The following is a 27,349-nucleotide window of genomic DNA, read 5'->3' on the forward strand; positions in this document are numbered from 1 at the left end:
TCACAGCTCCCTGCTGGCCTTCAGGGCCATCTGGGCTTTTGAAGCCACAGATCTCCTGTCCCACGCGCTTGCACTTACCATGATCACGGCAACCACGATGGCAGCAATACCGATCAGATACAGCTTCCCAGAGAACAGCTCATCAATTTTTTGGTGACAGCTCGAGGTTAGCTGAAGCAGAGAACAACCAATGTCAGGCAGCCTACTTTTCTCTTACCCTCCACAGACATCCACACTGGAAGAAGACAGGTCTGAGATTCCTGCTTTCCCCCACRTCCTGTTTATGTTTTGCGGTAAAAACCTGGCTTTAAGAACTCATGCCAGTCTGCCAGAGGCCGGGGATTTCACCTCTCTGTGCCTCCATCCCCAAAAGCTCAAACAGCAAGGGAAGGACAGATGGGGAACCTCTGACATCCCACTACACAATCCCGAAACAAGGAAGAAAAACAGCTAGCTAGTTCCTCGCTACACTAGTGAGCAAGACCAGTGCCCTTTCCCAAGCCCCGGGTCCCTGCAGAGGTCTCTGCTGCTCTGGGACAGCCCCTCCATTTCCAGCAGCTCTCTCGCTGTGGGGAGGGCTCTCCTACCCCGCTCCTTTGCTCTTCCCACCTTCCCACAGTTGTCCCTCCATCAGGTGGTGCCACATGTGAGCTGGGACGCACAGTGCTGCTTCCCCAGGGATGCGCCAAGGCAGAAGAAATAGGCAGACAGATTTCAAAAGCAGTCATTTTCCTTCTTCCTCCTCAACAAAGCAACCAAATTGATTTCCCTGGCAGGTGAGTTTCCTCACCAAAGCTGTGCTGAGCGAAAAGCAGCCATGCCTACCTGAGTAGCGCTTTGCATGAAGGAGTCCTTCTTCGGGCAGAGCTCTTCTTTCCAAAAGGCAGTGATAACTGCTGCTCCAGCACCAGGACCACAGCAGTCCAGCTACACAGAGAGAGAAAAAACAGCATTAGTAGACTTGCAAGCACTCTCCTGCAATGCTCTCCCCACCGTTAAACATCCCATAAGCCACCCATGACTAGGAGTCATCTTGGAGGAAAAAAAAAAGGGGGGGGGAATTAACTCTCCAAATTCAATTTTTTATTTGTATGCAATGCAGCTATTTCCTGCAATAAATGCAGATACATATGTCTGGCCTTGATAGCCTGGAAAAGAAAGAACACAACTCTCTCTGGAGACTTGCTTCCTGCTGAGCAGAGGAAGTACTCTTGGAATTATTTCCTTAGAGCATCATTTTTCTTCCATTGAATTTTACTTAATCAGGGGTACTGAAGTAAATGAAAAGCAACTTAATTACAGCTCAGGCCAGACTTCCTAGCACAGCACAAAGGACAATAATTTAAGGCGATGCAACTCTGTTACTTGTCATCTAAGAACAGCGAACTCCACAGGTTAACTCGAATGTAACATCATCTGCTTTAGACCATGGTTTTCCCGTTCATTTTCCTGACCCCCATTTCTTCTCCTTTCTCCCACATTCTCATCTCCTGTTGCTACAAATAATTCCTACAAAGAGGAGATTTCTACATAAAGCTTGGAGAACAGGCAGCAAAAGCCCTTTGCTGAGAACRTTTTTGTCCCAGTTCAAGCCTAAGCATCAAAAGTTTCAGAGTTGTCTTCACTCCTAGCCCAAAAACTTGGAGTTCAAACTTGCTCCCTCCTCCTCTGTGGGGAGCAGTGTGTGTGCAGTGACGGCCGCTTCTCGCCCTTTGCAAGTTGACACGGAGGAAGCGATTTTGGGTTGGGGGGGGCACACTACTTTGCATGCCCCTTCACAACACGCAGGATCCTGCTCATTAGTGGTCACTTTGGCCTAAGCAGAGTGTGCAATAAGGCCTCCAACATCTTACCGTTTCATGGAAGGTCTTCACTACTGCTTTCCCGTTGTTCGAGTCCGATTCTGCCATGAGTGCTTGTTGAAACGCTTGGTCATAGAACTGCTTCACATCTTTCGCTATCTAGGGAAGGCAGAAAAAAATCCCTTTTAACCAGAGGACAACAAGCAAACCCATCCAGCAGATGTGCCTGAATATAGCAGGTTCTCTCTAATGTCACTCACAGGTAGATAAGCAGTTTTTAATGGATTTGGACCCTGATTATTCACACAGTAAAAAAGGCCTTTTTTTTTTTTAAATAGGGATCAAATTCTTCTAGTATTATGAAGAGCAACTATTAAGAACCTCATTATCAGCTAGCAGGTTTCAGTCAACATCATTCAAATGCTTTGAGCTCTCTATAGCAGGCAAAGCCAGCCAAGTCATAGATGGTGAACCACAAGATCCAAGATAGTCTTCAGACTGCATGGATTTGTTATTGCTCTCAGAAACAGCTTGTTCTGACCTACAGTGTGCCTGGAAATGAAGCAAGTGGGCATTAGTCTTCCTACTGAGGATGCAGAGGAAGGACACAGTAGCAAAGTCAGGAGGAGCTGGGGTGGGCAAGCAAGGAAGTTTGTAGATATGGGCACCCCCGTTTACAGTCTGGCATGGAATGGTAGGAATTTGAGAGAGATTACACACTGAGCCTAGGTAGGCAGCTCATTTAGGTCAGGAAGCTTAGGTGCTTCAGATCTAGACACCCCTGTCCTGTAAATGGTTTTATCAGTAATCTCGACCATGCTCTAACTCTGCCACCTGCTCCCGTGAACTGCAGCCACTTGTGGGGGAACATGGCAACAGCCTCTGCTCCACAAAGCAAAAGGAAACCTCATGTTCAGAAAAGCTGAACTTGCAACTTCTCTTAACAGCTTCCAATAATTAGGGAAAGACAGAGGAAAGGAGGACATGCAAGAGAAGATGAAAAAATATGAGTCACTAAAGGGGAAAGTGCTTTCCAGAACATCTGCTCTTGGCAGCGCATGCTAGATCAGCAAATGAAAAAGAAACTGCAGTAAAAAAGAGAGTGATTTCAATCAATTATCCCACACTTTCTCCATTTTTGCTCCAAAGTTTTGTTTTGGAGGGCAATATTCTCTGCTCACAAACCATTTGATTCTGGTACAGGGACAAATGAATCCTACTTCTTGCCTCCCTCCCTGCATCTAAACGAGCTCAGGCAAACCAGGGACAGAGCAAGACTGCCTCCAGTTTCATGAAGCAGCATCCCACACCTGCTTCATCAGGAGACAACTACCCCCCCCTCCCCAAGGGTATCATTGAGGGCTGTGAAGGCAGGGGTAATTTCCACTTTATCCACCACCGTCAGGGCCTGCCTGGTGGGGGAACACTATTAGTAAGGTGTCCTCTCCCCGCACGTGGTTCATCACACCTCCATGAGCAACTGCTGCTGACTCTCCTCAGCTCCAAGCACACAGCACTTGCTTTTCCTTCCCACATTGCTCAACAGGATGCATCAGGCAGAGGCAGGGGAGACGCAAGCTGTGCCCCATTAATGGGACTTCCAAACAGCCCATTCGTCAAAGCTGAAAGAGCAGACGAGGCCAACAGACTGCCACTGCTCATTTTAAACTGCAAAATTAACTGGCTTGGGTCATTGTTCTTATCTTAGCAAATCCTAAACTTCTCTGCTTTATGCTGTGGCATCCAAGTGCCTCCTCCCCAGACTCGAGAACAACTGCCACAGAAAATTCCTCCTCATTCGGGATCTTCGTTTTTGTGCGCCAGCTCAATTACACATCGAGGACTGTGGGAGATTCACAAACTAACATCTGCATGAGGCACACCCCTCTGGAAAGGTTAATTAGCTCGCCAAAGTTGCTAGGAAACAGCACCCTGCCTGCATAGTAATACGCTTGGTCACAGAAGAGTTTATTCTGCTGAAGTCACTCTCTTGCCTGCGAATCACTACAAGGGTGTTTCCATTCCCAACCCAGCTGGTCATCTGGGGCCTAAACGTATTTGAAAGCAGAGCAGGCCACCACCTACTGACGTAGCTGACTCATGTTCCTTAATAAAGCCAACATTTCCTACTCTGCCAGAGACCCTAATGTTAGCTTTGAGCACTAGAAATCCCCTTCTCTCCTCTCTTTGGCACCTAGGATGTGCAGATGGCTTTACTTCACAACTTCATACAAGAAGCAACTCACGCTGTGACTGACAGCGTGGTAGGAACTAGGAGACCCAGGTGAGACCCGGGGATCTTTATTCCAGACATTGCACTATAGACCATAAGGGGCAGTCTCTGCCACCAAGTGTTCACATTTAGGGTTCATCAGACAGGCCAAGAGGAGTTAAATGACCTGCCCAGGTCACACAGCTAGTCCAAATTCCCATGTCTCAGTCCATGACCTTAATTACAACTTGTACAAGGATCCACTAGATCCTTGTGTCCAATCAATTGTGTCCAGTCTCCCAGTCCCACAAATTCAGGTTTCAGAGTCATCTTACCTGGTCTTTGTTGACAAAACCCCAAATTCCAGCCGCAACTTCGCAGGCGAACAGGATCACCAGGCAAGTAAAGAACTGTGAAGACAAATCAGGAGAAGGACATTTAACATATTTGGTTACAGGCAAAAGCAGCGATGAGGTGAGTAGGGGTGTGGAGCAGCATTTGTAATGATGGAGGAGATCAGAACAAGGTGTTGCCTGACTGCAAACCATTTTCTCTCATACAGACATACTTCACCCAAATACATTTTCCTAAAAGTCATCTGCTGCCTTCCCATGTCCAAGATTCCTGCTGCTATGTTTAAGCAGGCATTAGCAGAATCATTTCCAACACAGGGATAAGCAGGTATGAGGATGGCCTGCACCAAAAGACAAATTGCTCCTCTTCATGTGGCTGCAGGAACATGCAGGCAAGCTTCCTGCTCTGCTTCAGTTGCTCCAGGGATGGGAACTGCCAGCGCAGGGTTAAAAGCACATTTCAGATGCTGAGGAGCAGCAGGGTGTCAGGGTATGATTTATGGCCAGCGCTCTTGGCATTCACAGCCCTGCAAGGCTACTGCAGTTTTTTGCATAAATACTAATACTGATGTTTTCCCACAGCCCCACCCTGTTGGTGCAATTATAAAACTTCTACTTCTCCTCCTCCTCTCTGCCACCCCAAAGCCTTCCTCCATCTTTCTGTTCATATCCTGGGAACATTTTGCGATGGCCAGTCTTTTCGACTGGAAATGGAAAGCTTTAAAGCTCATACATCAGAGACAAGTAGGAAAGCAAAGACAGGTGAGCTCCACACATAGTCCACATTACCTCAGTGACAACATTGTCCTCAATGATTTCTTTCTGGGAAACCCCCCAAATTGGTAAGAGGTGCCATGGAAGTAGAGAAGCAAAAGAAGTGGATGCAGCCCGGGAAAGACATAAGAACATGATACAGGGCTGGATGATAGCCCCTGGCTCCTCAGCAGACTCTGTTTCGGGCACACTCAAGACATTTTCTTCAACAGAAGAAACGGGAGTTTCCAGGACTACGCTGCAAGCTGGCTTTGTGTGGCTTTACTTCTAGCCCTCCAGGGCTGGAAGACTCTCATGTGCAAGAGCAAGGGACACAAAAAGAAAACAGAAACAGGACTACTGACCTCCTGCAGGAAAGGACTTCAGACATCCTTATCCAGTCACAGAGCAACTAACTCCCATTTAAACACCTGTATATCATTGGCTTTCTATGGACATCTTTGGGGAACTGGGTCCCACTTCCCTCCAAGGAAGGATGTCACCCTTACCCGGCAGGTGCGAGGCCTATGTAATTTCCTGGTTAAGCACTAGGGCACGCTCTTGCAATGGTTACCCTCCAGCGAAGAATAGCTTGTTTATTCCAGATTTAGAGATACAATTTTGCAGGGATTTAGTTTTGCTAGTTGGTTGCAACACACCAAAGATGCAGTTTTACACAGCAGGAACGCTGCTGTGCTCCTGGCCAGGCGTTTCGATCTGCCCCAGGGTGAAAATCTCCTGTCGCAGGCTGAGCGACTCCCTCCCACATTGCTTGGATCTTGCTGCTCAGCTGGCACATGGGCTTCTACAGAGGATTTGGCTACTGTGAAGGTCCTGGTGCTTCCTCCTTTGCAGCAAGTCCATTCCCCTGTAAATACTTACGCCCTCAGCCAGCYGCAAGAGAGGTCACAGCAGAAAGCCACTGCTTTCCTGCACCACGTTGAGTACACTGCCTAGAAACGTCCTTGCTGCGTGGTGGGAGCCTTGGCCTCCCAACGCAAGGGCGGACAGCAGAAGGTGTCTCAAGCCTGCTCTTGGCAAGCTGAGGTGCAAACAGACATGGGTAGTGCACAGCAGCTAGAACCGCTAATTTTAGCCAAAGCAGCCGGTTTCACTGTCAGGCCTCAGGTATGTTGTACCATCTGCCCTTCTAATCCTCTTTCCAACTTCAAGAGGGAATGAAGGGTAATTCAGGTTCTGTAATCGCTTGTGTTAACCAAAAGCAATCAATAAATAAATAATCCAAAGCTGCCAGGCCTTCACTACAACAACCTCTGTCAGATTTGTGCAGGGGCTCCTCCCAGCTCAGCAGCAGTGGTAATACCGGCAAACTCTTGCAGCAGCTTTCACCCACTGATGCTCAAACGTGCTTTATAAAAGTTGCTCAGAAACACCACTTTCCTATTGCTGATATGGAAACGGAAGCACATAGAGGTGAAGCAATCTGCTCACGGTGAGAGCAAGAGTCAGAGAGAGAAGCTCCATTTCTCTGTCCCCCAATCCAGTCTACGCCCATGGGTCACTCTGTACCACAAACAATTTTTCAGCCCCAAAAAGCCAAGTGCTGAGAAGTCCCCCCAACCCTTCTTCTTTTTATTTACCCTCCTATTTTTTTTTTTTTTTTTTTTTTTTTTGCTTTTCAGAGGCCTTTGCAATTTCTGACCTTTCCAAGCACAACATGCCAAAAACTGACACACTTTAAGAAGAGCCCGTGAACACATCTGCTGCATGCCTGTGCTGTGCTCCTCCACTGAGGAGCAGCTGTTCTGCAGGCAATTCCACTACAGGAGGTGGCAGAGGGAAAAACAAAACAAACAAAACAAAACAAAAAAACCCCCACAGAAACAGGCTTGCTCCAAGGGCGACAACGCAAGTACCCACGGGTTGTATTGCACAAAGCCCACACCAAGAGCGCCCCTTCTCACCAACGTCTCCCTCGAGGCTGGCAGTCCCTGCCTGGCAGTGGTTATGGAACAGGGAAAGCCAGAAGAGACTGGAATCTGGCTTACAGCTGGACCACATGTGGGAACTTGCTGTGAACGAATGGGTCTCCCTTACCCCCGTGGCGAAGGCTTTTGGTGTGGCTGCAGTTCGTGCAATTGTTAAGATCATCGCATGCTGGGAATCCCAAGCTGCTGCCTCCCATCAGGGGTGCCTGTAGCACTTCAGTAATGGATTTTCYAGGGTTTACCTTGACATCCTCACTAAAATATTGTGTGAAATCTTTCCTGCTTCCTAGTTTAACCAGATCAAAATTAGATGATTCCTTAGAAGAACTGGAACCTCCGTGGGCAGCTCGGAACAGAGACCGACTTCCAGCGAGGGGTCATGGGAAGCGGTAGGGGACATACGGTAAGAGGGAGGGTTTTGTGACTGCTTGACAAGACAGCCAGACCACGGAAAAAGAGACCATGGGGGGTGCACGTACAACGCAGAGCACAAATCACCGGGAACCCTGCTATTCGCACCTCTCCCGCTACGCTGCTGGCTTCCGCCTCTGTCCGGCGGCCAGGCACGCGCGGGAGCTCGGGGCACGCGCTCCGGCTCATCCAGAGCTGCAGCAGGGAGGCAGAGACACCAAACAGCTCTGCATCGCCCCTCACAGCCAGACGCAGGCACGAGCCACTTCCCATCCGCTTTCTCCCACGCTCTGTTCATCTCGAACGCCTGCAGCAAGGACAAGGACGGCACCGTGACACCAGGTTTTGTGCCTCTTACCGTTCCCAGAAGGCACTGCGACTCCTGAATAGCGCCGTAGCATCCCAGGAACCCCACAAACATCATGACAGCACCAACCGCAATCAGGATGTAGATCCCTGCGAGGGGAAGAGAGAAGCAAACGTTACTGCAGAACCGTATATGGACACATCCAAGCATCCGGCCAGACATGCTGGCTCCCTGCAACAGCTAATTACAGGTGGGCATAATTAAGGCCTAAGAGATACAGAAGTAGAGGTGGCTGCGGACCTAGTGTGGGCTTCCACCAGCAGATAAAACCACCATGTCTTGATCTATTTCTTGCTCCTGCCCTCCTCTTCTGCTGACACTAATGTTCTTTGACAATACACGAATGTCGTTGACAGAAATGATCAATTGTTAGTTAAGTCCAGGCTGTATTTCAGGGCACTCCTATTATCCCCCCCTTTAAACTAAATATTATCACCTTAGACAAATTCATTTTGGGGTGAATTTGCCCATAGGTGTCCTCTCTGCATAAGCCAACACCTGATCGATCATTCTGCTGCTGCAGTAGAGCATCCATGCAAGCTACACAACATACACAACTCAGATCTCAAAGTGTTCAAAACCAGTAATTTAAGACTTGTGTTAAGCTTTTAAGGAAACAACAACAACAACCACCCAAAGCCCATCCTCCCCCCCAAATCACAGGAAATCCACAGAGCTGGATCAATAATAGGAAAAGGGTGTAGCAAGGAAGACAAAGGCTTTACAGTGTCCTGAATGCTGTACCATGGCAGTTCCCATGGTGTACTATTTTAAATGTTTGAACAGAGGAGATAAAAGCAGTTGGTTAATATATCTATTTAAATTAACAATAAGACTAATGGCTTATTTGTATTAAATAACATACAAACATTTTTTCCTGCTAATGTTTTAAAGATAGACAAGTGACAAGACTAAGGGAAAAGCACTGCTTCAGCATCTTATTAAATATAATCTAGCTTTTGGGTTTTTTTGCTGCTTCTACAGAGAAGAAGAATTTTTTATCTAACTTATTAAAATTGATCAGTCAACTTATTCCATAACTAGTTCAAAGCTTGGAAACTGGGCATTTGGGGAAGACAAAAAAACAAAAGGAATGAAAGTTTACTCACTCAGGAAAAAAGAACTTAGCAAGAGGCTCAGATCTGCCAGTTCTAGTCCCTTACCAATCTTAATGGCTAAATGCCAGTAGCTCAGTTAAGATTGTTTCCTTTTCTGAAAATAGAGCTTTCTTTTTTAATGTATCATGCACATATAGTGTATTTTTAGTTAACGTTCTTAAGTATTGGGGTTCTACTATTTTGTAAGTGAATTCTACTTCCCATTCAAAAGCAACTCGACATGCAAAATCAAAGCAAACAACTGGTTAAAAATGAGGCAAGACTACAGTCACCATTTTTAAACTACAATGAAAAAAAATAGAATCTGAATAAACATACATTAAGCACCTTGTATTTAACAGCAATTCAGCAAATCTTCCCAAGAGGTACATCCCTCCAACTACAGGTTTTATTTAGCTACAAGTGAAAATGTTTTTGCAGTTATCAGTCAGTCAACTCCCCTTTAAGAACAGAACTAAAATAAAGTACAAACACAGCCTGAGATTAAACCTGCTTTTACATGCCTATCATGTTTATTAAGATTTCTCTTATTTTTGTAGCTTTTAATCGATCATCTGATAACTTTAGTGTAAAGTTTAAAGAGCATGCAACATTGATACGACTGCCCCTACTGACTTCCCTGAGAGCAAAGTTAAACCAATGCAAACCCTCCTCAAAAAAACCCAGATATAATAATTTCAACTTGCTTAAAAACCCCATACAGATATATCAAACTTGGGAAAGGTTCAACTTTTGCTCCTTCAATTCTTCCCTTTTAAAAAGAAAAGACATCGGCACCTCCACACTGTAGCGCAAGCACGAAGGCAACAGCCAACTTGGCAAAGCGCGGCAACGGAAATACTGCGCGAGGAGCTTTCGCGTTGGGATTTTTGCTAACACCAGGACGAGGAGACAGTGTTTCTCACCAGCGGTGCATTTATACAATAACTCCTGCTATATTTAGCCAACAGCAAGAGGGAGGAAACCAGATGGAGGGGAAATGAAGGCACAATGGAGCAGGCTGACCCAGGAGGAACTTCCACTTCGCGAAACCTGGCGGCACTTGTAGCCAGCGACGTCCTCCCACCGTCTAGCCACTGTCAGCAAGAGGGAGTAGCTGCACCTTCTGGGGACCACCAAAGGGCCTTCACCATGATGCACACRGTATCCACAAATCCAAACAGCAGCTTGGGAGCTGTTACTGGAGTAACCAGTTGTCCATGAAGGCAAAGAGGGACAAAGGYGGATGAAGAAGGAAAAATAAGCTGGAGAAACTCAGGGAGAGTTTCTTGGAAAGGAGAGGCCAGCAGTGAAAGTTTTGTGGACCTGCCTGAACTGGAATTAGATGATTTTGCCCCAGCAGCTAAAAACCCGCTGTTGTTGACTGCGGAAGGAGAGGCAGAGAGAGAAGACATCCGCCGAGGAACTGGCTGTGTCAGGCTGGCCGAAAGCCAGCGCAGCCAGGCAGTGGGCTGCGGTGCGCATGGGGAAAGGAGGCTCCCAAGGGGCGAGGGGTGATGGGAAGGCATTAACGCATCCTGTAAAGTGAAGGCTGTCTGCTGGACACCTGCCAAGCTCCACAGACACTGATCAAGAATTTTAGAAGCTGCATAATTGCTGTTTCAAGAAGAACAACATTATCATCAGTGATCTCTCAGAAAAAGGTCTGCTTATTTTCACCAAAATATGCTAATGCCCAGGAACCAGCTCTCTTCCCTCTCTGACTTATCAGCGTTGCTGCTGGCTGTAAGTTTTCAACCCAAAAAGGGTCAAGATTTTGCATCTTACAGGTCTGGGTGGCTCAACTGAGGAGTTTTGATCACAAGAGATTTCTCCAGGAAACTCAATTTTGATCACCCCTGTGCGCAGCAGGTTCTGAATTCTCCTCCTATTACCATCAGCAGAGAGAAGACAGAGAGCCAAGCTGGAAACATGAGGGGGCTTCAATGGCTGGAGAAGTCAACATTCATACTGGTAGATGGGTGACAAGCAGATGCAACAGATCTTGAGACAGAGCAGCATGATGCTGCAGGTACCCCAACCAGCTGGATCACTTTCATGGATTGATAGAAAATCTGGTTCTCAAATTCTTCAAAATAAACATTGAAGGCAACTTCCAAGACTGAACAAGTAGCTAGGAGATCACCAGGACAACTAAGAGACTAGGAAAGTTTCCGCCTGGAAACTAGGAGGTACAAAGCCCAGCAAGAACCTCAACTGAGGGAGGTGACTAAGAGGAAACAGACATCTGCTGTGCTATAGAAGTCTTTTAGATGCCTCTCTGTACTTGCTTTTTGTTGGTGTTTGTGCAGCTTTAAAAAGAAAAAAACAGAACAAAAAACATCTGCTGAAATCCCATTCCAGACAGGCCGTCCAGACCCCCGACAGACAACCAAGGTCCTGGCATCCTACTTCTCTCCCTGCAAGTGCTTTGCCAACTCCTTGCCAGAGCCAACACTGAATATCAGTGAACATCACTGGAAAAATAAGACTGAAGAAAGGAAGGAAGGGAAGAAGATTTCAAAGTTTGCCAAGCTGCCCGGACAAATTCTTCTCCCAAAATAATCAAAACTGATTTTGCTTTCCTCATACTTCAAAACATAAGTGTAGCCCAAGAGGGGAGGAAAAGTCCAGGGGGAACACTTAGGGAAACGTATGTAAAAGCAGGGGAGCAGATTTCTGTTCCCAATGTAGCTGTTTGTAAGCTTGCAGTCTGGACAGAACACAACGTTTTCTAGGGAGACAAAGTCTGCTGAATTCTACAGTAAAAGAAACGGAACAAAACAGGAGGTCGGAAGAGAAGGAGGAGACGGAGGAGCTCCCAGACCATGCTCCGGCCCAGCCGAGCGGGCAGCAGAAGGGCTCCGGCTCTGGCCGAGCTGGTTTCCAACCCGACTGACCCTACATCCCACTTGGCATTTCCTGACTCAAGTCCAGCGGATGGAAGTCGTTCAGTGGGAGAAGCAGGAATACGTAGCCAAGCGGGGGAGAGGGCTGTGACAACTGGCCTGAACTCAGAAACCCAAAGAAAGCCTGGAAGGCTTTCGGGATCAAAGCCAGCTTCATTTGGAGGCACAAACAAGTGGCCTTTATAGAGTCTCCCTTTGTCAGTGCCAGGCRGAGCACTGCTGCCTGCAGGGAGGCAATAAAGTGGGGCTCTTCTCTGGAGTTTATTTAAAAGCAAACACAAAATATTTAACGCAACAATACAGTCTTGTACAATGAGGGTGCCACAGCTAGCAGTATCTCTCCATGGAAATGCCATGTCGAAGGTTGCAACAGAGAACAAAAGACAATCCAAACTTCCAGCCGCACCCTTTGGATCGGGTGAGTTTTCCCATACCCATCCGTCCCCTCAGGGCAGAAGTCTGTCTCGCTCTCCAGCCTGGGTGCCAGGCGGCCGAGGGACTATTTCACAGCAGTCACAGCCTAACCGGGAACAACCGGCCCTTTTCCCAGAAAGGGGCCAGCTGAGCTTTCATTCCCGGCAGACGGCGATGACGACTGCCAGCGTGGCTTTGGCCCCCGCGTCTCTGAGCAGGACACCTGCCGTGCTCCTCCCGAATGGCACGCTATACCTTCCTTAAAGCCTGACACAACCCTGTTACCCTGGAGTGGATCGGAAACTCTTCGTGGCACTGAAGAAGCACCCGCTTCTCCAGGGCTCCCTTTTAGCTGGCACGGCTCTGCGCGAGCAAAGCCCCAGCTGCCTGTCACATAGCGCTTCCCAATTTTTTTTTTTTTTTTTTATGACAGCTTTTCCAGGGTTTTTAAAATAAGAAATGCTGTTCATCATAAACAGAAAGCAAAACCAGAGAGGTACAGAAAACGAAGCGCAGTGCCTACAGTAATCCTGCTCCAAATGAAGCTCCAAATGTGGCCCCAGGAGCCAGAGCTGCAGCAATGACAGCGAGCAAATAATTTATAGATATGCAYGATGCCAACATGCCTCTGCATCCTCAAACACCACTACTGTGTCACCTCTAACCCTAGCTCTCAGGCAACGCAGTGGGAAGCAAGACCACTGGAGTCCCCACATGCAGCTAGCCACTCACGAAAAAACCACGAGCCACAAGACCCACATCGTGTACTTGGGGAACTTGTGGGAGGACTCAAGAGAGATAGTGTCAATCTTGCCCACAGTCTCCTATCTCATTTTGAGATTGAGACATACACCAGAGAGCTTTGGGAGTGAGGGTTGCGCAGGCTTTTTTTTTTTTCCTCCTCTCTTCTTCATTACAGAGAAATTCAGGGTCCTGCCTTAGTTCAAAGAAAGAGCAGAGCAATTGTGATGTGGGCTCAAAGTATCCCTACGGAAACAAAAAATGCACATTAGAGATTGTGTCACTCCAGCAACCGAAACACAGATTTGTCCACCTCTCCCTCTTCACAGAGGCAGCTGCTGCTGCTGCTGCACAGGTCCAGTTTCCAGATACTTTTGCACAACGAGGAAGTGACAGGCGTTCACCCTGGTAGCAATGGACCTCCTGAAGCTTTAGCTGTGTGAAGAGACTCTGAACCTCAGACCCAAGAGATGAAAGCCATTAAGCACCTCCTTCTAGATGGTGTTAGAGAGAAGGGAAGAGAAGAAGGAAAAAAAAAKCTGCAGAGAGGCCAGCTCAGCTCCCAGCTCAAGCAGATGCTGCTTCCCTGGAGGGCCCTCTCCTTCTTGGTCAGTAGGAAACTGGACACTAAGAACTGGGAAGGGACAGTAAAGGACAGTATTCAATGCCATTACTCATTCTGGCATTAGAGCCACATAGCTGTTGCCTGCAGGGTTGTAAAACCCAAGTCCTGCCCCTGCTGAGTTCACTGAGAACAACAACAACAACAACCCCCCCCCCCAAAACGCACTTTTTTTTTTTAAACAAATAAAAGGAGGAACAAGAACAGCATGACCCTCTAAAACAAGCGGGGAGCTGGTCAGCGCAGGACAGCCCTGCTCTGGCGCCATGCTGGGCTCGCTCCGTCTTGCGCAAGGCGGCCCCATGGTCCGCCGGAGGCCGCGTGGCTCCTGGCAGCAGGCGCTCCCGCTCCCATCTGCCGCCCCCCCATTTCGCCTCTCCCTCAGCAGCTTTAACTCGTCAAAGCCAGGTGATGCTCCAAGCACTGCCTGCTCCGCACGAGCCTCCCCTTGGGCTGCCCCTTCGAACCGAGGAGAGCAGCGGCACTTCTGCAGCGTGCTGCAGGGCTGGGGCTGGCCGAGCCGCTGGGGGAGGCGAGGGGACGTCTCCTGGTTTCTCATCCCGACAGTCAGGCTCCTGGGGGAGATGCTACAAATCCAAGGCTTTGCAAGCCTCCGAGAGATAAAGGAAAAATCTCTCTGTGCCTGGTGCCTGGCAGAGGCTAAAAAAAATCCAAGGACTCGCCGTCACCTCTACAGCACGGAAAGGGGAGGTGGGAGGGAGACTCCTCCGCATCCTCCAGGACCGATCTTGGAAGAAGGCCATCTACAAGGGCAAAACGCCCTGACCACAGCACGCTTCCTTTGGACTTAAGGGCAAGATGTTTGCAGGGAGCGGGACGTCCCAGGTGGGAGGGGGAAGGGGTGGCTACACCAGCCAGCCGGAGAGGGAGGGCCTCCCTGGTATTTTTGTCCAGCAGCCTGGTGGAAGTGGCCCCGAATATCCTCCCACCTCCAAGTCCCTCAGCTCACCCAGCTCCCGCAGAGCCGACAGTGCTTCCTTGGGCATGCAGGGGAAAAGCGGAAAAGAGCAGGGATCCACAAGACAACAACTGGGAAACCCTTCTTTCCCCTCCACCTCTCTCCACTCCTTTTCCTAAGGAAAACATCACTGCTCTGTGGCTGCTAACGACTTCCAGATGGAGCAACAGTGTCACAAGGCACGGAGAGCTCTCCTGGGGGCATGTAGCATGCAGGGGGAGATGAAAGGCCCCTCGTCCGGAGCAATAAAGGAAGAGGAAGCAAAGGACACCTCAATCATAAAAGCAAAGGGGAGGTGTGGAGAAAACCCCAACCAATATCCCCATGTGCGCATATGCACACATCCCTACCCAGAGAGCTTCCACAAACAGAGATACCACATGGATTTTCTGTTTTGCCTAGCTGGGACATGCAGGAAGGAGACTTTAGTTTCCAAATATTAGGGTGCATGCAGAAGGGCAGAAAAAAAGAGCTAGGAAAAGGTCTACTCCACGTTTCCATAATGAGGATGGATAACAACACACACCAAGCATCCATAAGACCCAGGCTGGAACATGCCAGCCTAGCCTCTGCTGCCCCAGACTACCGTGTCTATGGACATCTGTATACGCCCTGAGGTTTTACCCACTGGCAGAACCCAGGCCCAGCTAGAGAACTTTTTGTGGACTCTTTAATGCCTAAACACACAGCACAGCTCTCAAAGCTACTGGTTAAACTGCTGGAAGTTTTAAGTGTGGCAGGAGCCACATTTGGCACAGGTCCTCCACCGCAGCGACAACTGGAGGGGGCAGACCGGGGGTGGGTGAAGGAGGAAGACAGCTACTACAGTTTTAGTTTGCAGAGTGAACGGTGCTCAGGAGCTGGTTACAACAAAGCTATACCGAATTACAATTAAACACAGCTTGCACGCTAAGTTCACTACTTCCTTTTGCTATACGCAGCTATCATACTAAACCCATCACCTAAGAGCTAATCTGAGTTAATGCAGAGTTCCATCACCGTGATGACATTTCCTATTTTGTTTGTACACCTGACTTGCGACAAGTTGCTCGTTTGAGAGAAACTGAATTCTGTGATAAAAATATAGAAAGAGGATATTTTAAATACTGTTAAATATACTGTGCAGCCTCTCTCAGAGAGAGGTATTGACAACATGTTTTGCATTAAAACTATTTTAAGACTTCCTTTAGTAATAAAGTTATCTACAGTGATTAGAGCAAAATTAGAGTCAGTACATCTCAGCCTTTTTTACCCCTTCTTTTTCAAACATTTGAATAAAAATGTTATTTTTCTGATTTTCTTGGTTTTCAGTAATTTCAGGATCTATTGAGATGTGTAAAATAACTGGTCCAAGTAAACCGAAGTACATTTTCATTCTGCATCTGAAGAGGAGAATATAACTGTCCAGAGCTCTTGCTAAACCAATTTATTTAGGTGCCTAGACACACAGCATCTTCCTTTAAAAACTGAGCAGCCAACCCATACAGCCTCAAATTTCCTTTAGGGAATTACACAGAATTAGATTGTCCTTAACTGTAAGTAGGCTTATTTTCAAAAAAGAAAAATGCATTTACTTGTATTAAAAAAAAATCCGCGCATATATATATTTTTAAAATAATCTATTTTGCTCACCGTGATTCAGGACCAAATGCAAACTACGGTTCACGCTCGCAAGCCCATTACGCCTGGGCGCAGTTGGCATGCCTACTGGTAAACCACAGGCTAACCAGGGCTTGAAGAAGCACAGCGCRAGCAGGTGACGGAAGAAAGCGGGCCTGGACCAGCCGCGCGTATCCGCAGGGATCACTGCGCAGCGTTACGCCAAGACAGAAGGTGGCTTTCCGCTAGTGTTTATTACAGGACCGACRTGTCTTTCTGTGGAAAGTTTAGCAGAAGATTTCCTGGGCCGTTGAGTCTAATCTCATGCTGTGAAGGAGTTGGCCACCTTTAAAAGATGCCTGATGTTTCCCRAGGGAAGGGGACGAGAAAGGAGCAACAGCAGAAAACACAGACCAGCTCTTTAGAGTAGCTCGGCATTGCTCAGGCAAAGCCAGTGCTCCCTTTTAAAGTCAGGACTGCTGGTTTTCGGAGCCTCTGTGGCACACCGAAGCTCACAGTGCAACTCCCGAGTTTGCCTCTGCAAGGAGGATCTCACCTCTGTGAAACCCTGGAAACCGCTGCTTTCTCCAAGGCAGTCCCAAAAAGGCTAATGGTGAAAAAGCTGCTTTTACGGATAGAAGAAACCGATCCCCGACCCTTGCTTAGCCAAYGCGTGTCGGTTCAGATGACGCAACGCTGCTCAGCCCGCGGCTGGATCTGGGACAGAGCGAGACCCATAGGGAGAGTGGCAGAACCACACCGATTTCAAGGACAAACGTGCAGATACAACTATATTTTAATGTAAGGCTGGAACTTGTTAGCGGGAAGCGAGGCAGACTCAGAAGTGTCCCCCTGCTTTTTGGCCCAATTCTTAACAGTCGGTCTGTGCAAAAGGCAGCTTGAGCTCATTTCCAAGCAAAGAAATTGGATCGTATTTGTACGGAGCAGAATGGTGAAGAGAGTCTCCAACTTGCATAATTCGAGAGCAGGGATTCAGCGCTGCGTAACAGCCGTTTCTCCTGCGAGCCAGTCTCACCTGGAGTTTTAATGCAGAGCGCAGCTTAGCAGACACGAGGCATAGGGTTAAAATTAGCCTGACGCTATTGCTGCCCCCCGCCGCGTCTCCCCCGTCTCCGGCAGACGGTGCAGCAGGGCTGCCTGATCTGCTTGTGAGCCAGTTCCAGAATCGCCACCATTTCCAGTCTTGTTGCTAAGGAGGGGAAAAAAAAAAAAAAAAAAAAAAAGAAAAAAGAGAGCGAGAGCACACGCACGAGAGAGGAAAAAAATGGTGCCTCTCTTTTTATTGGGGCAGCAGTATCCAGAAGGACAGCGCAGAAGGGGAGTGGCAGCAACAGCTTCAGCATCCAAATTTAATTCACCATTGCATGCCTGTCCGAAACCTTACACTCCTCCCAAGGAGCGCCGGTGCTGTAGCACTCCGGGGAAAAAGAGACACTGGCCAGGAGAGCAATTATTATCAAAAAGTAAAAGTCAGGGTGAAAAACTGAACAGAAGGGGGGGGGATCCAAAACACATCACCCCCCTTCCCACCCCCAAAACTATGCAGAAGACCTCACCCCACCTCTGCATGCTTTCGCATGCCTGCTCGCGGCTGGCCCCGCTCCCGGGGATAATCGGAGCGCCTGGCAGTGTTATTCTATCACTTGCTATTAACAGCTGGATACAGATTTCCTATTTTGGATCTGCTGAGTTACAGCGAGGCCAAAACCACCCGACCGCAGCGCTCTACTCCTTGTCAGATGTTTTCAGGGAAAACAAGCAAACGGGGGGCGTGGGGAGGCGGGAGAGATGGGGCGCTCCCTCCCCACGGCCACCCAGCACAAAGCGGGGACCGGGCAGCCCAGCAAGAGGGGAAATGGGAGAAAGAGGGTTTCTCGGAAAACAACGAGCTGAGGCTTTTTTTCCACCCTGCCGAAAGCGTTTTGAGCACCTAGACGCCTGTACTCCTCCTTATGGGCTACGTGATCACTGCTGAGCCCCCCCGGCCCCACTGCCACAGGACACCCAAAACCCCCCTACTCCAGCCCGGGTTACTCTTCCCGGCCGCTTGGACCCACCTGGCGAGGCAGGAGGGAGTCCTTCCTCCCTCCCTTCCCTGGCATGAGCCGCGTCTCCCAGGCTGGGGAAAGGGCCAGGGTGCTCCCAGCCAAACCCCTGCGAGCGAAGCCTCTCGCAGCCTCAGCAGCGGGAAGGATGCTGCTGGCGCTAAAATGGAGCGTGGACTTGGTACAAGTCTCGTACGTTGGGGCTGGAGCAGTTAATGAAGTAAAGCCCAACTCTTTCCTGTTCTTGCCATCGCCCACAGCTCCCTCCCCTCCCCGGGGATGCTGAGGAGAAGAGAAAACCAGGAGCTAAACGACAAGAATTAAGTTACAGAGCTTCTGGTCCACCYAACAACCCTGCCCTCATCCCCAGCTATCTGGCATGAGACAGGACCCAGAAGGCTCACTTAACAGGCAAACTACAGAGGATTTAAGTAAGGGATCAGCTCTGGGAGGAGAGGGACCTGCTGTTGGGTCAAGTTTCCACGCAGACCTGCTTGCTGAGCCAGCTCACCGCACAGCTGCTAGCACAAGCCAAAGGGCCAGGACAGCGGCTGGTGGCAACCGGACTCCACTGATATCAGCATCAGCAAGCCACATCTTCAGGCAGTGAAAATACAGCACTGGACATCACGCAGGCAAACTCTTGGGCAGGCTGGGCATGCAGCGCAGAGCCCAGCAGGCAGCTGGGCAGACTATCGCAGCAAGACACAGGAGCGTCCGCAAACCAGGCCCTGGCAGCTCCTTTGAAGTCACCCCAGGTAGAAGGGCACCTGGTATGAAACCATAGGTGACTTTATGGTTAGCGAGAGCTAAAGGTTTATCTCCCCTGCCCTTCCCTGTAGATGTATGGGATCCACATGTCAATCAAGCGTGTGCTGACAGCACATACAGGCACACCCTGCGCAGCATGGTGTACAAAGATTAGCCCCAAGAGTCATCGCTACCACGAATGTACGGTTTGCAATGACTCGTGCTCCCAAGGCTTCTCCTATAAGCTCAGGGGATCTCTGCTGACCTTCAGTCTCTCCTAAACCCAACTGCACCCTTTCTTCTGTCGCTATGGTTGCAATTCAACATTGGTGCCTCTCACCTGCGCTTCCCCAGCAGCATAGCTACCTACCTGCCTTATCAACACAGCATCCAGCTCAYGCAGGAGCTGCAATATTGCCGTACGGTCCCTCACCACACATCTGGTGCAAAGTAGCAGATCACTTCTCACCCTGCAATTTATCTGGCTACCTTTCAGACTAACTATTGCCATCAACAGGCAATATTGCCTTCGTCCACTCTCCTCTCTTCCCCCGCCAATTCAGCACAACAAACCACATTTGCCAGGCCATTCAGGAACCACAGCAAAAAAGCAGGGGGGAAAAAAAAAGGAAGAAAAACACACACATGCATTGCCGTGGCCAACTAGTAGATATACAGACCCCAAATGTTCTTCCTTCTACTTTTCCTCATAAGTACCACTACCTTCAGCAGCTGTTTCTGGATATCACATAAGCAAATGGTTGAAGGACAGGGTTCCTGGCTTTTTCCCGTTAGATTAACTTCACTATTAATAAAGAAATGGTTAACCAGTTGGTAGTACCCAACTTAGCAACACTGCTTACAGCTATCTACAGTATGTTTGAACGATGTTTTCTGACATAAGCTGGGCGCTTCAGATGCAGTCTTACACAAGAGTGAGAGGCAAGAAGGCTTCTGGTTTTGCAACTGCAGATACAGCTCAAGAGAAGCAGTGACAGCAAGACAACCCAATCGCTCCCTGAAGATCGACTGCCGGCAAGGACCGTCAATGGGAGTTGGACACCTTGTTGAGGTTCACGCTGGATTTCTAGAAGGTGACTTCTGCAGGGGGCTCCCGACAAGCTGCGTATGAGGGAGAGCACGGGCTCTCTCTTCAGTGCAATGATATTCAGCAGAGCTAGGCAAGACACCCTTGCAAGTAAAACCGCCTTAAAAACCGCATGCATATTACACCATAAGCCTAGCTCACACAAAGAGCAAGTGTTTTCCTTTATAGTCAAAAAAGCATGAAACTCTGCCATTCCAGCTATTTCCTAACTCGGTTTTGCTTCATCTTCAAAGCAGCGAAGCAGCTAATGTGCCATTTTCCGGAGCGTTATTTCCACAGCCAAAATGGAAGTGCCAAAAGCAAAGACCGCAAGGAGTGGCCACCATCAGCCATCGTTCAAGCTGCACTGAGGAAAAAGCCCACGAACGAGAGCTCGGTTTGTAACCTTTAAAGCCCGAAACACAACTAGCTGGGCACGGTGGAAGGCCAAAGCACTGGGGGAGGGCATTTCTTGCAGAACCCCCCAGCCTCCAGAGCTGCTCCCAGAGGGCCACGGCTGCCCGCGGACAGGGGAATCGGCAACAACAGGTGCCTCCGGCGCGCCGGGGCCGAGGAAAGCAGGCGCGGGAACGCCTCCTCTCCTCCCCGTGCCCTTCCCGGCAGGGCCCTCGCCTCTTCCCAGCACCCCGTCCCGCCGCTGACGGCGAGCAGGGCCTTGGCAGGGAGGCCCCATCAGCAAACAAGAACCTGGCGGTGATGGGGGAGGGAGAAAGGCATAGAAAGCCTCCCTCCCCGCTTCGTGCCAGAGCGGCGTCCAGCTGGCAGCGCCCCGCTGGAGCGAGGAGGCCCGGCACACAGCGCGACAGGGAACAACCCGCCCCGTTTCTGGGAAGAGATTAAGCCCTGCAACAGGCCAGGCGCAGATAAACCTCACACCCTCGGTCCCTCATCACCGTCCTGCTCCCCGCCACATCCTCCTCCTCCTCCTCCCCCCCTCGCTTCCCAWGCCTGCGCGCGGGCTGCCACTATTTATTATTTTACCTCCCCGGCCATTACGAAACAGCTTTAACTTTGGGACAGGAGGAAAGGGCACAGGGAAAAGCCAGGAGTCCCCTTCCTCCGGCCGTCTTACTGCCGCCCGCCAGGTCRTGGGACGAGCGCCCCGCGCCACACACCCGAGAGTGGCCCGCGAGGACGAGCGGTGCTGGAGGCCAAGGCCAAGCGCGCACGAGCGAGAGGCTCCCGCTCGCGAAGTGGGAACATCGTGCGCGTGCGGATGTCGGACGCCAGAGGAGACGGAACAGGGCGTGCGCCGCTGCGACGGGAACGTCAGCTGCGGAGGGGAGCGGGGRAAGGAAAAAGAAAGGAAAGGAGGAAAAAAAAAAGGAATCCCAGACTTCAGACTCGAGAGGCCTAGCTAGGAGAGACGGCAGCTGARAAGCGCTCTGCTATGATTACTGAATGGAAATTACAGCCCCTAGAAGGAATCCAGGCAGCTCCGTCGCTCAACATAACTCTAAAAAGACAGACGGGCTCCGACCACGGGCCGCTCACGGGCATCAGGAAGCCCAGCAAGGTGGCACCCTTCCTGCCTCAGCGGTCCCTTCCCAACCGCCTTTAAAATAGCGGAGGCCAGCAGCACTTCAGCGCTACCCAGAGCCCGCGGAGAGCGAAAACAAAGCAAAAAGGGGCTGAAAAGCAAAGGATGCACAACACGCAGGAGAAGAGCGCTCGGCTGCCACATGCCAGGTCCCCCAGATCTTGGAGGACGTTTGTTAACCAGGGAGACATGAGCCATTTGTCCCAAGAAGGAAGGAGACGTTTTTAGCCAGCCCCTGGAAAGGGATGAGGATTTGACTTCTAAGAGCTCCCTTTTCTCTCCACCCTGCTTCCCCCTCCCCCTTTTTTAAAAAGATGGAAAATATGCAAAGGCAAAACGCTCTAAACACAACTGTGAGGGCGAGGCACGAGGTAGACAACAGCGGAAAGCCCACCACTGCTGACAGCAGGAACACCTACTGTAACTACATGCAGCTGGGGAAAGGGACTTGAGCAGATGGTTTAGCAAGCCAGGAAAGGGAATTGAAGAAAAATCCCTTAAGGAAGGTAATTTCACCTACAGATGAGAACAGGACATTGGATTAGACTGGTCCAGCTCCACACATTTCCTACAACTATCCCATCCTTGGAGTGAGAGCACATTTCTTTCCATCTGACCAATTCCCTGTCCCCCAGTACCTTACAGACAGGAGGGATTTGGGACTTTCCTGCTTCTAAATATGCAAAAAGCCAGAAGAGACTCAGGCCTTCCTGTCAGGCAGAGACACTGTATGTGAAAATAACAGTTAAGTCCTTTCTCAGCAGGTAATTAGTCCTCTAGGAACGGCAGGCCAGGGCCATGGCAAGCGTCTTTGCACAAGACGGACACTCCTCTCACCCCAGCAGGGGAAAAGCAGAGCATCAACATCAATTTTTGCTCAAAGTCAATACATCTCAAACGAGATTGCCAAGAGGAGAACTTGGTCCACGCACAGGACAGGTGAGACTTTCGAACCTCCTTCTTCGGCAAGCACACGCACACACCGTGCAGGCCCTCTCTGTGCCCCTGCCTCTTATCTGAGGAATTCAGGAGCAAGCGGTCCTCGCCCGGCATCCAGCAGCTCTCACCCCGGCCAGCCGGCATCGGCCCCAAAGCAGAGGCTGGAGACCGTCTGGAAGCTGCTCGCCGCTGCTCATAAGCAAGATCGCTGTAGAGCAGAGCAAAATAAGGGTTTTCTTCTCCCAGCAAGTCAGCACGCTGTCAAATTAATAAAATCATGCTAAGCTTAAACACACATACAGACGCTCCACCAGCCCCTCCTGGAGAACATGAGTCATGCTGCTCTCCAAGTTGTACTTTCCATTGCCAACCGTTCCTTTAGCTACTTTTACATCCCTTTGGGAGAGGGATGAGGAAACAAGACACGCATCCAAGAAGTCCCACATCTTTCCAGATCAATCATGCACCCTCTGCCGAAGCCAACGTATTGTAGGGGAGACCATAACCAAGAACAACATCAAAGAAAACCTGTTATACAGAAACACTGACCAGAATTAAAGGTCTTTTGCACTTTTAGCCACTGTGACTTTGGACTTTATGTTTCAGACATAGCACAGGTGACACCTAACAAACATTTTGATTTGCATGCAGTAGACATTTTGGGGAATATTGGGGAAGCAGTAGACGTTTTAAGTTCTACCTTATACTGCATCTTGCTGAGTCTGTTCCTCACCCATGGTGATCCTCTCCATACAGCACCATCCTTTCTGCTGTGCTTCTGGGCGCACCATGGTCCACCCCAAGAAATCATCTGGGGTGGAAGCGCCAGTGAAACAGTGCCAGCTCCCCCCACCCACCTCCCCGGAGGCTACTTACCAACGTAGAAGGTATTGGGGGCTTGCTTGTCCCCCAGCTGCAGGTAGAGGATATTCGTAGTCTGTGAATCATGACGGAGCCACAGGGCCACTCCCAGGATGATTCCTCCGGCCAACTGGGAAGAAAAAAGAAGGGAACCACATGTTAAGCACTGCTCCATCCACCGCACTGCCCAGAGCAGCCTTGGTCCGCACCTCTTGGGCAGGACAGACTGGGGAAAGACGTCTCGCTCCATAAAGCTGCTCCGAGATAGGCTGGCACACATGGGAGTGTGGAGAAACACCTGTGCTGCTACTCTTAGCTTTCACGCGGGGACAAAAGACTCGCATGTCCGGTGTGCAGAGGCACCGGAGGCCTTCTGCTCCCAAGGGAGCACCTCGCTCTCCCCAGCTCCCCCCTTTCCAGCAGCCTCAGCAAACCCGGCCAGGATGCCCCTGTGAGAGCAGCGTGAAGGGTACGAGGACCGCTTTTAGGGAATTGCTTCAGGCACGAGAGAGGCCCTAAATACCTGTCACGGTCCATTTCTCAGCTCGTAGTTACGAGATAATCTGAGCTGCTCTTTCAGCTCGCTGCAAGTTCTTGTTTTCTCCTGCGGGCTTGGAGGAAAAAAAGTCTCCCTCCCGCCATGGAAAACGGGCACGGTTTCAAACCAGCGGTACCCTGAATGCGTGCCAGGGAGCAGTTAACGTGCCTGCTGGTCGGCCACAAGGGCCACGGGCTGCCACAGCCGGGAGCCCAGCGGGACTCCTGCCCTCTCCTCCCCGCGCCGCTCGCACCGCGCTTGCAGAGCGCCAGCTCCAGTTTACAGCTGCGGCAAACACAGCCAAGTCTCCCAACGCTCCTTCCCCCGCTCCGAAAAGCCCACGGCGCTGCCCTCCCCTCCATGCGGTTATTGACGGGAAACATCCTCACCCTCTCCCAGCTCTCATCCCAGTGTCAGCTGCTTGCTATTAGTGGTTTCCTTTATATTTTCCATGAGCATTAGCTATTCCAGATAAGTGCAACCCTTAGATCTATGAAAGGGACCTTTAACTTACAAGAACATCCTTTTTATTTAGTCTCATCCCACCTCTGCAATATGTTTTAAACCATATGCAGCCTACAACTTCATTTTCCGGGCTATGGAAAGCATGATTCACACAATCTTCATCAATTATAAGACCATGTTTCACTTTGAGCCTGTGACAAGTGATTTCCAGTTCCTGTAGGTGTTTTCTTTCCTATGAGTTATTTTATATCTCTATTAAATAGAATGCTAAGTCTTACCTAAGAAGCAAGAGACCTACAACTGAAGCTTTTAGGAGCCTTTTCTACCTTCAGTTCCCAATGGGCTGTTATCACGTGATTTCATTTATCCACTATGTACAAACTTTTTTTTTTTTTTTTGATACCATTAGCTATACACTCAGGGTTTTGTAATTTATGCCGAAACAGCATTATATTTACAATGAGGTAGCGCACGTCTCTCATTTCTCCCTTCCATTTGTATTCTTTGGAAACTGTGTAGGAAGGAAAGGCCAGAGTGGGGATGAGAAAGTGTTTGGGCGAACTGTCAGATTTTTCTTTCTGCTCTAAGTCTCTCTTCAGACCCTAAGTATGCTACTTTCCCCCTCTAGGTTCGGGTTTCAGGTTTGAGCAGACCTAATGGGATAGAGCTTTCTACATCCTTAAAAAGCTGCTCTGCCTTGGGGTAGACTCGATCAATCAAAACGACGGAAATACATTAATTTAAATACAGATAAATAGCTACAGAGCAATGTGGAATAACAGCAAAAAAAAAAATCTTTACAGCACTTTGAACTGCTGCAGCACCTGTTAGCAGGGAATCCAAAACGACTTCCAAGCCCCCCACAAAACACACTGTTCCCCAGGATATCCGTATCCTGACATTTAGCATAGTGTTTACGAGCATACGAATGCCTAAAAAGCCTAACTTAAGGGGACTCGGCAACATTTTCAGAAGCATCCTTTAGTTATATCCTATTATTTCCCGCCCCACAGATCTCTGGGATGTTCAGTGTCCAAAGGGGATAGCCCGTTATTTGCGTTGGCTGCCCTTGCCGCATCTATTTGATTAATATCTACAGTCTTTTCCCAAGGTGTCCCATGAGCACGCCAACCCCTGCGGCTATCAGCTTGCGCTGCTCGGTTGACTGACTGTTTAATTTCGTAACGTAGTACAAAAGAGAAATCTTCCCGTAGGCCCACGTGGGAGGAAAGGCGGATGCTGAGCAGTAAATTGGAACAACCCTTTCCCGCTCCTCCAGCGCTACATGTTCACCAGCCTCGGGGGCTGGCAGACGCGACGGGGCAGAGCAGGACACAATTCTCTTTGCCAAGGTTGGTTTTGGGTTTTTTTTTTTTTKTTTCCTCCCTCCTCAAAGAGAGGCCTGTGCCTTGGGTCAGGCCATGGCACAACATACCACTTTTGGAGGCTACTACAGATGCGTCTGGCTGAGCTGAGCAGCTCCGCTAGCTGACGAGGTAGGAAACGCTGCCTAGCCTGAACAGGCTTTTCAGCAGATCCAAGGCATTGCTAGTAGGACTCACTGTGTTAATCCATTACATATCCACCCCTTTCAATCGAAACCATCGGGGCAGGGGGAGAAAAATACCCATAAAAGAAAAAAAGCCTTAAGAATTCAAAATGACTTCTAAGAAACGCTGGAAGAATCTTTTCAAATGCCAATTTAATTTTGAGTGTCTTAAATCCTCCTAACAACTCATCTGAAAAAAAGCACACATATATAAAGAAAAGAAAACTACTGTACAGTATGGAGGAGGAAAGAAACTTTTTTCAAAGGGTCTTGAGTCAGGTCAGCTACAAGCATGCAGGGCACTATGAAGACTGCATTTAAAAAAAGAGCTTGCTCAGTAATAGCACAAAGTCTATAACTGAGCAGCTGCAGCAGAGCCTAAATTAATATGTGGACTGRGATTTCCAAAAAAGATTCTCAGTGGGAGCCTAACTTTGCCTCTTCTGGGGTCAGCTGGTGGTTGCAAACTTCTGCAAAACCAAGCTAAGATATTCTTATGGGGGTACCATCAAAAAACACTCTGATGAAAACACACAATTCGTGCAGAATTCACAGGGCAAGCTGACCTGGTGGCTTTGAGCTGCCATATCTGGTTAGCAGAAGGAAAAAATCCCTACCAGCACCTACGATCCTGCCTGGCTCTTTGGGGAGGAGGAAGGGGACTTTGTCAGCCGCTCTGCTCCTTTGCCTCCAAAGCAATCAGCTTTAACACCTCCTCTCCAGGAATTGGTGCCGCTTCCCTGCCTGGAGGCTGCCTTTCTCGCTTGCCTCGGAGAGCCCGAGGTCCTCCACATACTTGCTATGCAAAAACTAACGAAAGTCAGTCCGTGCTCAAACTCAGCTCCAAATAAAGTAGCTAGTGGCTTAGCAGAAAGTTGCCCAAATCCAGCCTGGTATTTCTCATTCATTGTCTAAGAACATAATAAAGCCCATGTTTATTTATCCTCTTGGAATAAAGAGACTGTCCCCAAAAAAATCAATCAGTGCCGTTTTTAAAGTGAAGGCCTTTCTGTGGCTCCCATTGGAAACAAGATCTCAAAAAAGATTTGGGTTTCTATGCTGGTCAGGAGAGGTGAAGAAGAGACGGCATACACGTTATTGTTTTTACAAAAAGGCGACAGACACGAGGTCGATACCATGCAGCAGCCCCTAGTTTTGAAGGGCTGAGGAAAGGGACTCATTTTCATGCTTTTTCGGAAGTCAGTTATAATGAAGAGTTTGCAGTCAACGGTATATCTCTGCAGGTATGAAAGGCACGTGTCCTTTCACCATCAGAAATATCATATATCTTGAATGCACCAAGGAATTCAGCCACTTGGGATTCT

The 27,349-nt window shown here is 49.2% G+C and overlaps 1 protein-coding gene across 1 annotated transcript in view; it reads right to left on the reverse strand.

Annotated features, from left to right (window-relative positions):
* Positions 1-27,349, reverse strand: part of CD81 (CD81 molecule) — a 52,658-nt gene that overhangs the window by 2,809 nt on the left and 22,500 nt on the right. The window contains exons 3-8 of the mRNA XM_026079021.1: positions 23,488-23,602; positions 7,839-7,936; positions 4,350-4,424; positions 1,854-1,961; positions 826-927; positions 79-171 (exon numbers count right to left, since the gene is read on the reverse strand). Of these exons, the coding sequence (XP_025934806.1) occupies positions 79-171; positions 826-927; positions 1,854-1,961; positions 4,350-4,424; positions 7,839-7,904 (444 nt within the window). The 5' untranslated portion in view covers positions 7,905-7,936; positions 23,488-23,602. The remainder of the gene's footprint in view (positions 1-78; positions 172-825; positions 928-1,853; positions 1,962-4,349; positions 4,425-7,838; positions 7,937-23,487; positions 23,603-27,349) is intronic.

Source organism: Apteryx rowi, unplaced genomic scaffold, assembly GCF_003343035.1.
Source record: "Apteryx rowi isolate R43461 unplaced genomic scaffold, aptRow1 scaffold_49, whole genome shotgun sequence".
Lineage (NCBI taxonomy): Eukaryota > Metazoa > Chordata > Aves > Apterygiformes > Apterygidae > Apteryx > Apteryx rowi.